This window comes from Physeter macrocephalus, chromosome 9, assembly GCF_002837175.3.
Source record: "Physeter macrocephalus isolate SW-GA chromosome 9, ASM283717v5, whole genome shotgun sequence".
Classification (NCBI taxonomy): domain Eukaryota; kingdom Metazoa; phylum Chordata; class Mammalia; order Artiodactyla; family Physeteridae; genus Physeter; species Physeter macrocephalus.
Window position 1 is genome coordinate 3843156 of NC_041222.1, and position 14352 is coordinate 3857507.

General features: G+C 35.7%; 1 protein-coding gene across 5 annotated transcripts in view; it reads right to left on the reverse strand.

Annotated features, from left to right (window-relative positions):
• RABGAP1 (RAB GTPase activating protein 1) overlaps window positions 1-14352 on the reverse strand; it is a 163343-nt gene that overhangs the window by 74897 nt on the left and 74094 nt on the right. For all 5 annotated transcript variants that reach the window (XM_007128903.4, XM_055086976.1, XM_028493538.2 and 2 more), the window contains 2 exons: window positions 10750-10843; window positions 6623-6773 (listed from right to left, as the gene is read on the reverse strand). In XM_007128903.4, the coding sequence (XP_007128965.1) occupies window positions 6623-6773; window positions 10750-10843 (245 nt within the window). The remainder of the gene's footprint in view (window positions 1-6622; window positions 6774-10749; window positions 10844-14352) is intronic.

The following is a 14352-nucleotide window of genomic DNA, read 5'->3' on the forward strand; positions in this document are numbered from 1 at the left end:
AAAAAAAAAAAAAAAAAAAAAAAAATACCATAGACTGAATTGCCTATAAACAACAAATTTATTTCTCATAGTTCCGGAGACTGGGAAGCCCAAGATCAAAGTGTTGGCAATTCGGTGTCTGGTGAGAATCCACAGTCATCTTACACTGTGTCCTCACATGGCAGAAGGGGCAAGGGAGCTTTCTATGGTCTTTTTTTAATAAGGATACTAAACCCATTCATGAGGGCTCTACCCTCTTGAGAGGCCCCTTGAATCTTGAATCTCCTCTCAAAGGTCCCACCTCCAAACACCATCACATTGTTGGGGGTGGGGGTGGTGTTAGGGTTTCAACATATGAATTTTGGGGAGACAAGAACATTCAGTCTATAGCTGACCTACCACGGCAACTGCTATAGGGGAGCAGACAATAAAGTTCTAAAAGTCCACTGGCAATCTGTTTTCTTACAGAATCAGATAGCAAGAGTACTGAGTTGTGAAACAGTAGAATCACAGGCTATTTTGGGGGCAGGACTCAAACATTCCATTTCATTTTTCCAGAATGTTAAAGCTTAAAGAAAACTTAAAGGAAGCTCAACCATTTACTTCAGCAACCTCATTTCAGCAGAGAAAAGGAAATAGACAGAACCTCATCTGAGTTCATGTAAGCCAGTAGCAGAGCTGAAACTAGTACCCAGACACTTCCTAACTTCATGACCAGTGCTCTTTTTGCTAACTTGATCCCCTTTTTGTTTAGTATCCACAGGAGGTTCTTATGATTAAATATTATTGAATCCTTGACTATTACCAAATCGACCAGGAAGAGATTTTTTTTTTTTTTTTTTTTTTTTGTGGTATGCGGGCCTCCCCCAGCGGCCATGGCTCACGGGCCCAGCCGCTCCGCGGCACGTGGGATCCTCCCAGACCGGGGCGCGAACCCGGTTCCCCTGCATCTGCAGGCGGACGCGCAACCGCTGCGCCACCAGGGAAGCCCAGGAAGAGATTTTTAATTAAAACAAAACAATCTGCATAATAATGAAGTTATAATTAGATATTTAAATTATTTTTCCAGACTGGTAAAACGTGGCTGGGCCTCCAGGGCTTCCCTTGGACAATGAGAAGTGTAAATATTGATTATTTGGCTCTGGATAAAAACCTGAAATTCATGGCAAAAGACTCTTACCACTGAGGTTTGCCACTAAAATCACTAGCGAAAACAATGCAAATAGGTTTCAGAAAACACAAGGCTGACTGGATGGAAGGAAAGAGAAACATCAGAACACGCTGCTATTTCATTATTCTTTTATTTATTAAAAGAATCTGTTAAGGAAGCCATTCTGATGCAAATTTTTGGTACTAAGCAAAATAAATAAACAGTCACTAATATAAAAGGTGAAAAATAACCAAAAGAAAGAAGGACCAGAGGATGATTCTGGAAGCTGAAGACCAGAAAGCACCCTCTTTTCGCTCCATTCTCAACTCCAATTTATTTGATTTACGAGACCCAAATAGCTATAGGTCTTACAGCTGGGAGTAAGAGAGCTCATAGGAGTCCCTGTGGATTACTTATTAGGGTTTCTTTCCCCTGTGCCTGACAAGTTCTAACTAGAGACTAGGGTTGAGGAACCCTCTATCAAAGACGAGAAAGAACAGAAAACTAAAAATCCAGGAGTATTTGGTCTGCAGAAATTTATTCCATGAAGCCAAGGGTAGCTCAATATCAGGAAGTCTATCATATGTTGATAACGCATCTACTCCATCAACAAGTTAAAGAAAATCATATTCACTATTAAGTGCTGAAGAAGTCCTTCATAAAATTTCAGTAGACATTCCTAATAAAAAAAAAATCAAAGCCTGAGATAGAATAAAATCACTTAAATAAAAAGTATTACCAAAAAAACCCCACAAATGAATAGCATGCTTTCCAGAAGTCTGAAAAACTAAGACCATTTTAATTAAAATCAGGAACTCAATAGGGATGCTAGTTATCACCACCATCATTAAACACTGTCTTAAAGCTTCTATCAAATATAAAAACAAAAACAAGAAAATTTAGTAGCCTGCATAAACAGTGAAAAAGAAGTGAAACTGTTTTTGCTGCTGATATTATCATATACCTGAAAATCTTAAAAGATGCTAGTATAAAATTAGGAGGATTAATCAAAATATCAAGAGGTAGATGGATAGAAAATTAGAAAAAATTAATGTCTATTCTCTGTTGTAGCAATTAGCTACTTAGAAATGGAAATCAGAAAAAAAAATATTCCATTTGCTATAGCGAGAACACTCTAAGAGAATTCTTAGGAATAAATTTAACAAAAGAGGAACAAGACATATATGAAGGCAACTCTGAAGTCTTTAACAGACATAAGACCTTAACAAGTGGAAAGGCATACCATATTCTCAGATGTAAAGATATTATAACAATGTATATTATAACCTAAATATGTAAATTAAATGTAATTCAAACTAGAATCCTTATATAACCTTTCAGGATAATGGTGAGACTGGAGAAAATGAATTTGAAGTTTATATGGAAGATTAAATATGCAAAAGTAGATAAGAAAAATATGAAAAAGGAAACAGTGAAAAAAAGACTTGCTTTACCGGATATTAGAACATAACTCAAAGCCTCTTTAACCAAAACAGTATTGGTATAGGAATACACAAAAATAAATAAATAGAACAAGCTAGAAATCAATCCCAGCATATATGAGAATTTAAGATATAACAAAGATGGCAGTTCTACTCAGTAGGAAAATAGAAGTAGCACAACTGGTTATCCATCTGGGAGAAAGTAAAATTGGACGGCTATCATATGCCATGTACAAAAATAAATTCCAGATGGATTAAAGACGTAAAAATATAACACGTACAATAAAAATCTCACAAGGAAACGTTGGAAAGTATATTTACAAAATCTAGAGGTAGGAGAGACCTTAACCAAGATGCAATTTTCTACATAAAAATTGAAAGTGTTTCGTATGGCGTGAAACCATAAAGTTAATATAAATCTAAAATTCTAGAAAGATATTTATAATGAAGCTACAAAGAATATAATTATATAAAGTACTTAGAAACTGACATCTTAAAGTTAACAGAAAAATATACAAAGAATATAAAGAGATAATTCATGGAAGAGCAAATCGCTCATATTTATTTGTAGTCAGGGAACTGCAAACTAAAGACATACTGGCATCACTTACATCCACTGACAGCAAAAATTACAGTGATAACTAATACTGTTTGGGATATGTGTTAATAGGTACTTTCCTACATTTCTGGTGGAACTGTGAACTGTCATAGCCTTTCAGAGAGGCAATCTGGACATAAGTAAATTAAATACAAAAATTAAATAACAAGTTTAAAAACCATATTACCCTTTGATCCAGCAATCACACTACTGAGACTATTCAATTAAAGTCAAAGATTTAGAACATGTGTAAGGTTGTTTAGTAAACACTATTTAGAGGCTAGAAAACTGGAAACAAAATAAATGCCTACCAACAGAAGAATAACTGAATAAAAGACTGCACTGTCTTAGTCTGCCTGGGTTTCTATAACAAAACACCATAAACTGGATGGCTTATAAACAGCAGAATTTTATTGCTCACAATTCTGAAGGCTAGAAGTCTAAGATCAGAGTGCCACACAGTTGGGATCTGGTGAAGGCCCTCTTCTGGGCTGCACAGTGCCGACTTCTAGTTGTATCCTCACATGGTGGAAGGTGGGGAGGGATCTTTCCCGAGACTCTTTTATAATGGTGCTAACCCAAGCATAAGCGTTCTGCCCTCATGGCCTAATCACCTCCCAAAGGCCCTGCTTCATTACTATCACCTTGGTATAGTGGTTAGGTTTCAACATGAATTTTAAGAGACACATTCAGACCATAGCACCTGCTATCAATATACACAAGAATGTTCACAGCAGCTTTATAAAACCTAAAACAGGGAGAAATAAAAAAAGCCACAAACATCTATAATAGAACAGATTTTTTTAAAGTGTGATTTATTCATACAATGGAATATTCTCAGCAATTAAAAAAACAAAAACAAATAAAAAACGAACTATTGATACACTCACAAAATGGATGAGCAAAAGACGTCAAATACTAACGAGTACATGCTGCATGACTGTATGATTGTTTGTAAATGAAGTTCAAGAACAATCAAAACTAATCTAGGGAAAGAGAAGTCAGAATACAGTTAAGTCCCCTACATATGAATGAGTTCTGTTCCGAGAGCGCTTTCGTAAGTCCAATCTGTTCCCAAGTCCAACAAAGTTAGCCTAGGTACCCAGCTAACACAATTGGCTATATAGTACTGTACTGTAATAGGTTTATAATACTTTTCACACATACAATACATAAAAAACAAATAAAAACAAAAAATAAAGAAAACATTTTTAACCTTATAGTACCTTGAAAAGTACAGTACCTTGAAAAGTACAGTAGTACCAGCTACATCACCAATGCTTTCATGCTGGCTTCTGGACATCCTGGGCTTGAAATAAAGATTCTGTACTACTGTACTCTATACAGTACTGTACAGTAAAGAACACAAAAGCACAACCACTTGTACACAATGCACCACGTGACAATGTACGCCAGATATGTGAACTAACTAACATGACTGGACATGCAAACGTGTTTGCATCTTTGAAAGTTCGCAACTTGAAGGTTCGTATGTAGGGGACTTACTGTATTGGTTTTTCAGGGGTGGCGTAGGAGTGGTTATGACTAGAATGGGACAATAATAACTTCTTGGGGTGACGGATATATTCTTCCTTTTGGTAATGATCAGAGCAGTGTATTCATATGTAATGGAGCCGTACACTTTAAAGTTGTGTATTTTAGCCTATGTAAATTACAGCTTGCTGTAAAAATAAATTAAAAAAATTTTAAAGTAGTTTCTCCCCTCAAAAAAATTCAGAGCAAATTTTTTAAATGTCAATTACAATAATAACTACCAGGTTCCTATTCGAGAAACAGGTATCACCATTTTCATGGAACCAGAAAAATAGAATACTTCATGTCTTTAAATTATCTCTCTGAGTAGCCACACCAAAAATATTTAAGAAATAATTTTTAGCCAAACATTTCAAAGGACTTCAAAATGTTATAATTACATATCCAAAATAGGATTTGCCAATAAAAGAAAAAAATCAACTAAGTGTACTTTTGCTAGCCATACATGTTGCATAACCTTGTTCTTCCATGTCTCCAATGATACTATGAGTTCAACACTCTGCCATTCTTCCATGCCTGGGGAGGTCTTTTCTGGAACCCATCTTAAACATCATATTCCTGATAAAGACTCTCCTATTCCCCCAGGCTGAATTAATCACTCCTTTTGATGGTTCCCACTGTGCTTTTCCAGACTATCACATGATTTATGTTAATTGCTTTTGTGTTTGACCTCCTAGCTCCAGCACTGTGGTTGTAATAGGCACTCAATACAGCTGGTTAAACAATAACATCAACATAATGAAGGGAAACAGAATATTAGTTCCTGAGGGAAAATACATCTGTCTGGAAACAAGATGATGAATAGAAACACTAATATTTTGAGCAAATAAAAGTCATTTTTCTCCACTTAGAGGGTGGGATAGGGAGGGTGGGAGGGAGATGCAAGAGGGAGGAGGTATGGGGATATATGTATATGTACAGCTGATTCACTTTGTTATAAAGCAGAAACTAACACACCATTGTAAAGCAATTATACTCTAATAAAGGTGTTAAAAAAAAAGTCATATTTCTGCTGAGGAGAGATCTGATTTCATGTTCAAATGCTGTCCTTACCTATAAAGTCTTTTTTTAAAAATTATAGTTTTACAGAGATACTATTCACCTCATAAGGTTTTAATATATTTTTAAAAGAAGTCCCACCTTTTGTCACATTGAAAAATTCTCATATATTACTGGGGGTTCTAAGAAATTCATTCATAATTCAGGTTTGGGATTTGCATACCACTGGAGAAACTGCTTCCTAAAGATAAAAACTTGAAGAATTTTAGAAAACAAAAACGAAACTTATAGCCAGTACCATGGGTCCTGCAAAAGGCACAAAGCACAGCCTGACCTTGCAAAAAATTAGTTTATATTCTTGTATACTTGTACAAGGAAAAATTTCGTTGCTTCACTTGCAAAACCTTGAGCAATTCATGAACTTGAGAAGGGGATACTATAAAAAATAGAATTCTTCGCTTTAGAGGAATGAACTAAAAGGGAATATGGTTTAAGATAAAAGAACCATGTTCTTCCAATTTTAAAACTAGGACTAGGCCTTATCTACAAAGAGCACATTTCTGTGAAGTGTGAAAAGGATTAAAATAAACAAAGGAAAGTTTTTACACATGGCATAGCACAACTGACTTGACTAAGAATGAAATTATGGTCAAAAGAGATTCAGATACACAAAGGGTAGAGGCCATCTTTTGCCTCTGAGGTGAAAAGGAAGGAAGAAAACCTATGCCTTCTCCTTTGTGCCAACACTAGAAATAACTCTGGGACAGAAGTATGAAAGTTCTACGCTTACATCAGATAAAGGAATTATATAAAATTCTTAGAAATCAAATCGCCACAATGATCTTTTTATAATAAATTTCTAAAAGAACTAATGCTGAAGCTGAATTATCATCCCCTTACCTTTGTGATGAGAATTCGGTATTTTTCTACCAGGTGGTCATTGTTGTGACAACCTGCTAGCAGCTGCCAGACTTCTCCTCGAAGAGCTTCAGGAACACCGCTTCTTACTAAGGATGACAACTGCTTTGGCCTCACACTCAAGTTAAGATGCCTAAAAATAAAGCCATAATCCATAAATGCATAAAAGATAGCTTCTCTAAAAGAGTGTTATTTTTATGAAAGCTAAACTAAATGATATACAAAGACTTAATAAGGGTAATATATTTTTTTAAAAAGCCATTGAACTAGATGTGGCCAATATAACTGTAAAAGATTGAGTGGAGGAAAGAATTCTGAAGTCAGACTGCTTCTTAAAGTATCTTTAAATTATTACTTTACTGTAAAAGATTGAGTGGAGGAAAGAATTCTGAAGTCAGACTGCTTCTTAAAGTATCTTTAAATTATTACTTTACTTTTTTTTTTTGATAAAAAGCAAAACTGGAAACCACAGCTTTATGGTTGTAGTTTGTACAAGAAAAACAAAGCAAAATTCCAATCATTTGACACACAGCCAAAGATAAGAGCTCGACTGCATCAAAATTGATAAGTGAACTGTGTATTTTTACGTTTTACATTTAAATATACATTTGTTCCAAGTTAGAATAAATATAAAGATATATGATTTCAGCAGTTTTTATGACACCTTACTTCCAGTAACGTTTTTGAATAACTATGGTGGATAAGAAAGTTTCTACTGTACTATTATAACATCAAAACAAGTCATTAAAGTCTTTGAGCTTCATTTATCTCATCTACAAAATAGGGGAAATAAAACAACTTTTTTGGGGGGGCCGTGCTGTGCGGCACGTGGGATCTCAGGTCCAAGACCAGGAATCAAACCCATGCCCCCAATGCAGTGGAAGCACAGAGTCCTAACCACTGGACCGCCAGGGAGTTCCCTAAAATACTTTTTTGGGGGGGAAATAAAACATCTTGAGGGACTTCCCAGTTGGCTCAGTGGTTAAGACTCCGAGCTCCCAATGCAGGGGGCCAGGGTTCGATCGCTAGTCAGGGAACTAGATCCCACATGCATGCTGCAACTAAGAGTTCGCATGCCACAACTGAGGAGCCCGACAGCCGCAACTAAGACGCGGTGCAACCAAATAAATAAACAAATAAATAAAGGAAACACAGCATTAAATTATAAAAAAAATCTTGAAATGTTGGTATTAGTTTACAAAGTGTTTTTGCATATAATTTTATTTACTGCTTACAACAACCATCTGAAGTACGTGGTAGTATCTCCAGTTCTACAGATGCAGAAAGAAGTTCAGGGAAGTTGATTACAAGACTGAGGTAGCCTCAAACTCTAAGACCAATGAATGCGCTATATGTTACGTCATAGCTGCTTTGTGATTTGAAAGCCACCATTACTGACACATAAAGCAGGATCCTGACACAGAGGAATTCCTGTGACTATCAGATTTAAACAGAAGTTACTGGTACAAAATGACCCCTATCAAAATGCAAAAAGGTCTGAGACTTTTCTCAAAATTCTCCCAGAATACTAGCACAATAATGCACAGTACATTTAAAAATGGTTAATTCTGTGATGCTAGCACCCTAATATAAGAGCTATAGATAGTTCAGTATAGTTTTGGCTTTGCTTAGAAAAAAACAACTATATAAAAGTTGAACAGGTGGGAGCAGAAAGGACAAACGTAGTCCTATTACCTAATTCAAGGATTGGTACACTTTGGCCTGTGGGACAAATCTGGCTCACCATGTGTTTCTGTATCAACTCTTACTGAAACAGCCATTTTTATTTCTTTATGTACTGTCTATGGCTGCTTTCACACTGCAACAGCAGAGTTTAGTAGTTGCAACAGAGACTATTGACCACAAAGCCTAAAACATTTATACTTGGCTCTTTACAAAAAAAATAAACCTAACCCTAGGATTATTTGATAACCCTAGCTTGATTTATATTGATAAAATTATTTTCAGAATAATTTTATGTCACTGATAATAATAACTAGCTAACTCGGCATACTATTTTATTACTGACATTAGTTCTCTTATTGACTAAAGTTCCTATCAAAATGAACTTGGAGAATTAGAGCGCAAAGTTATGTTTATTACAATTACTGCCGCTAAAATCTAATGTAGAGTTAAATAAACCAGCTTTGGGATCAGACTTGACTGTGTTAAAAATTCTGAGTGCTGTTTACTAACTAGAATTGCTGACAATCTGTAAGCCAGTTTCCTCATCTATAAAAATGGATACTGTTTTATAAGGTTGTTATAATTGAAATAGAGCACATAACTTAGCACAGCACCAGATACATGGTAAATCTATTACTTCTTACTATGATTACTACCATTACAACATCTATTATTTTTAATCTAGAATAATCCTGAGTGGTGGTTCTACAGACTTGTATTTTGTAAATGAATAAAAAGACTCAAAAGAGTTAAGTGACCTGCCCAACATCATACAGCTTAGAAATAGGAGAGGTAGGATTTGAAGCCAGGTCTACCAGGCTCTAAAACTCCATGATATTGTCATGGTTCCTATTACAGAACACATATAATAATGATGAAAAAAAAAATGACAGAATGAATTGAAGCAGAGAAACTGTATTATTATTTCTAAAGACATGACTGAAACCAGCAAAAACAGTTTTAAACACCCTGAAAGACAGTTGAGACAGATGGAAACTTAGTTAATATATTTGAAGGAGTAAGATAAGGATATCATTTAATCAAATGAATAAACAAAGCTTGATAACAAAACAAATTCCAAGCAATTGTATAAAATGCTGGTGAGTTCATTTTATAAAACCTAGATGCTATATATAAATAATTTTAAATACGCTATTACATAACCATGTCAAGACTCAATTACATTTCTATTTTAGAGCAGAAACCTTTTTATACAGATGAAATTCCTGCCAGCAGCAGTCCCAACACTCCAAAATCACTGAACTGAAAATATATTGTGATGAGAGCATCAGCAGCTTTGTCTCCTGATTGCTAAAGGAATATCAAAAATAAATGAAAACTATTCCCCTGGGGGGCTTTTGCAGAGTTCATTTATTAAAACCACTTGTGTAAAGACAAACCATGCTTTGGTTTGCATTTTCCTCCTGTACACATTTGACATTTCCCAATGTGGAGAGTGTTTTACCAGAAGTGTAAAGCACTGTGAGAGTGTTAGAAGCAGATGATGCCCATTTGTAGTCCCATCCCTTAAGGGCATGAAGTTTTTTTTAATGCTGAGACACAGTTTTACTAAGAATAGAGTGAAGGTTTCAACAGTTAAAACTTCAGAGAAAAATCAGACCCCAAAGTAACAGGTCCATGGGGAGCTAACAGACAACCCTAATAACCAGAAAGTCAGAAATAGAAAACTACTCAGATCACTTTCAAGTTCAGCTCTTTTCAGCATATACAGGCATCCTACACAATGGGGAAAGGAAACTACATAAATGTCTCACCAACTTGATTTACCAGAGTGTCTCTGATACCATTAATAAATACCTGAAGGTAGTGTACTCTCTTTAGACAGCCTAGAGGATAATGTTTAATGTTATTGTCAAACCACCTTTTGAGCTGATGAGAAATTCCTGAATTTTACAAGTGTTAGTAGGAAAAGTAACTGGTAGAGCAATTAATATATACCATGTTTATAACATGCTGCTCTGTCACTTGAGGCATATAACACAGATAAGGAAAAATCCCACCTGGAGTCTCTTACCACGGCTCTATGCACTGTGTGAGCATCTTCTAAACCTCCCTGATTATTGTGTATAGTCTTAACTACTGTGTATTGTCTTAACCAGTCAGTGGTTCCTAACCACTTTAATACAAATGACTTCTTTCCTTGTTTATTCTCCCCATGCTTTCCAAGTTTGAATAAATATTTTCTGCAGCAATGTGAATTTATTAGGCTTCTGATATTTTGAAAGTTGATTTCAGATCTTCACTACTACCCTTATAAACCTCTAAAAACAGAGATTCTAGAATGTGAACCTCATACTTAGGTTTTTATTATTGGCTCCAAAATTCAATAATGTTAGGTAAAATTCCATACTCATAAAATAAGAATTACAGGTGAAAAGGAGAACTATTCTATTACAACTTACCATTTAGACAGCAGTTCTCCCCATGTTTCAAGAATTTTCTCTGCACATTCTTTAGATACATCACCAGATCCACTCAACAGAGGTTCATCGTTATCTTTAATAAACAAAACACACAAAAAAGGATAAAAGAGGTGGCTATGCTAGCCAGAAGAATGACCTGGACACATAACAGTCAAATTTGAAAGATTTTACTGGGAGCATAGTATCATAATTTCTCTCTTTTACTATATAGTTATAAGTACGAGGAAAATAAAAATGGTCCTAGGTGGAATGTTGTTGTAATCTCTTTAATTCTCCTTTGCTTTTCCTATATGTCAACTGCAGAAAAGAGCCATATAATTATAAAATGAAAGGACTCAAAATATGAGTATGTTCTCTCATCTATTCCAAAGCAAACAGCTTTATACATGAAAATATATCGCAGTCTTACGTATAACAGTTAAAATTAAAAACCACCTAAGCATAAGCTACACAAATAGGAAAACAGAGAATGTCAGAATAAATTATGATACATGTTTACAATGTAAATTTGTGTTGACACTTGTTTACATAATGATCTGGCAAAATACCACATAAAATAAACATAAGAGCTAAATCTTCATTATAATCTATGTTAAAAAATAGAAAATAGTTTGGAATGAACTATACCAAGACATTAACACTGAGTGATGGAGTTATGATTTTTTTTTTCCTCCTTTAAGTTTGTATGGACTTTCTAAATTTTCTACAGTGACATAATTTATAATAGAAAGCACAAAAATATTTTAAAAAGGACCAAAATGAATCATTTCAAACTTAGTTCAAATAATTAGGAAATGTAAATTTGAATACGAAGTCAAAGATTATAAGACATAAAGACAGTGAAAAAAGTGGCAATGATAAAGGCATGTGAGACAAATTGAAAAGTGTAATGAAAGTGGGGGGAAAATATGAACTAAGACTTACTTAATAATCTTCTTTTGTTGGACACTTGGTGAGTTTCAACTTTTTGCTACAAATAATACCAGGATGAACATATCTCATTGCTTTCATTGGGTATATGCCCAGAAAAGAACTCCCTGGGTTAAAAAATGCATGCTTTTAAGGATTTTGAAACTTACTGACAAACTGCCTTCCAAAATGGTTTTACCAATTGATATTTGCACTAGTTGGGTACAACAGTACTTGTTTCCATGTGTCCTCAACCAATGGGTACAACAGTACTTGTTTCCATGTGTCCTCAACCAATGCTGTATCTAGATTTTTTGGTTTAACCTGCCTTAAAAAGTTTTGATCTTTACACCTCTGATGATTACATCATGAACTGGCATCCCTTTAGAGATGGCATATCTGAGCACTGATTTTAAAGGCTCAGAAATCCAGGATACTTATTATTAAACTTATTTACATTATAATGCCTTGAACATTAACAGCAGTTTTCATAGTTACGGAGAGGACAGACTGAATATAAATGAGACCTCTGCAGACAGATAAGGAAAAGAGAAAGGCTCCAGTGCACTAAGATAAACTTCCCCTGCTTCATTATTTTGCCACAATTGGCCCTACTTTCTAAATGCCTCAGGTAATTCTCTACTCATTAAAAATGTCAATATAACACAACGTCTTTGGGGGATGGCAGCTACTAAAAAATGTACTAAAATTTACAAGAGATAATTCCTTTTAAGAGATTAGGAAGACCTATCTTACAAAATCCTCTTTTACTGTCTGGATGTGTTCAGAATGTTTTCTGAACACCTCCCATTTATAACTGCTGGCTTCCGGCCCTGTAAGCACAAACGTCCTATGGATAAGGAGCCTCTTTAGAGGATTATAGCCATTTCTTTCCATGGAGCAAGCATCATAACAGGACCAGTTTCCCTTGTTTGTATACTCGGTTAGAGAGAATTACAAGATGGCATGGCTGAAGTCTTCTTAAGTCCCAGTTCTCCTGTCACTAATTTTTCACTATGGAAATGGACCCCAGGAGGGTTACTCATCCTGCCAATATTTACTGAGCATCTATTATATACCAGGAATTGGGTTACACACCAGGGAAATAATGTGGGGCAGAAAAGGACACACTCTCTTCCTTTACAGAGATTGTGTTCTAGTGTTCCCTGATTCTCCCATGGACTGCTGACTGCTGTTAGTCCTTATCTCTCCCCAGTTAAGAGCTGTCAGTAGAGGCCTTCTGAACCCCCTCAATTATATAAAAAATCCGTGCCTACTAGAGATTAGACTTATATCTCAATCCTGATGTTATCTATTAGTTGGGCCCAAATTTCTTTGTAACTGGTAGATATCCTTTAACATCTATAGTATGGAGATTTGAGCAGTCTCTGGTTTCATAAAAAATAGAGTGTCTTTCTCAATTTTTGGTGTTTTTTTTTAATTGCTGAGTTTAAGGGGAGGAAAGTTCTATAAACTTTTATTTGCTCTGCATCTTAAGCAGTGCTGACCTAGAAGGGAAACTGAAAGTCTCCAGAACCAGTTATACAGTAGACAATCTCAAACAGTGGGAACAATTTCACCTTTCCCAGCCTTAAAACATGACTTAAATCGCCTCTGCAGGGAGACTATAAATTGTATCTCTGACTTCGCAAAAACAACATATGTGCTTTCTTTGCACTTCAAAATGTTTTATGTGCACTAAATGCCCAGAGATGGTGACAGAATAGAGCTCAGACTATTAACTCACAGACCTGGATTAAAGTCCTCCCTGCCAATTTCTAGCTGTTGTGACCTTGGGCAAATTCACTTTTCTGAGATTCTATTTCCTTATGCTCAAAATAAGTATATTCAAAATAAGTCCTATTTTTCAGGATATTTGTGAGGACTATATAAACAAAGTATTACTTTACTTTATAAACAAAGTACCTGTCTATCACATATTAAGCATCTAGTAACTGGTGGCCATCAATATTACTAATAAATGATCCTAAGCTGATTAGTCACAGAAAAAGTAGAAGTTACAGGGAACAACAGAAAGCGGAAAGTAAGAGCTTGCTCTAAACTTGAAAAAAGGACATATAGTCATGGATATGTATTTCTTTTAACCCAATCAGACATTCCTGCCACCTCCATGCTTTTGTTAATTTCTTAGCCAGAAGTGCCCAAACCAGCCCCTTTATCAGTGAATTCTCCTTGCACTTTACAAGTTCCAGCTAAAAAACTATTCATGGTGCTCCACCACATACTCCACAATGAGAAATGAATTCTCGTCTACGAATTTTCTAGAACACTTCTTGTGAAGCTCACATAGATGCATGCCTCATATGATCTCTCATCATCAGCCTGCTTTTGCCCTTAAAAATAAAGCTCTGGTACAAAATTATAAATTGGAAAATGCCTCCCAAATTTTCACTTTTCCTGTGTTCCTTCCCTTCATTTCTCACTTTCATACAGTATCTTTTAACACAGACTGATAGAATAGTTTATGGATATAACCATAAAAAAAAAAAGAGGAGGGCTTCTCTGGTGGCGCAGTGGTTGCGCGTCCGCCTGCCGATGCAGGGAAACCAGGTTCGCGCCCCGGTCTGGGAGGATCCCACATGCCGCGGAGCAGCTGGGCCCGTGAGCCATGGCCGCTGAGCCTGCGCGTCCGGAGCCTGTGCTCCGCAACGG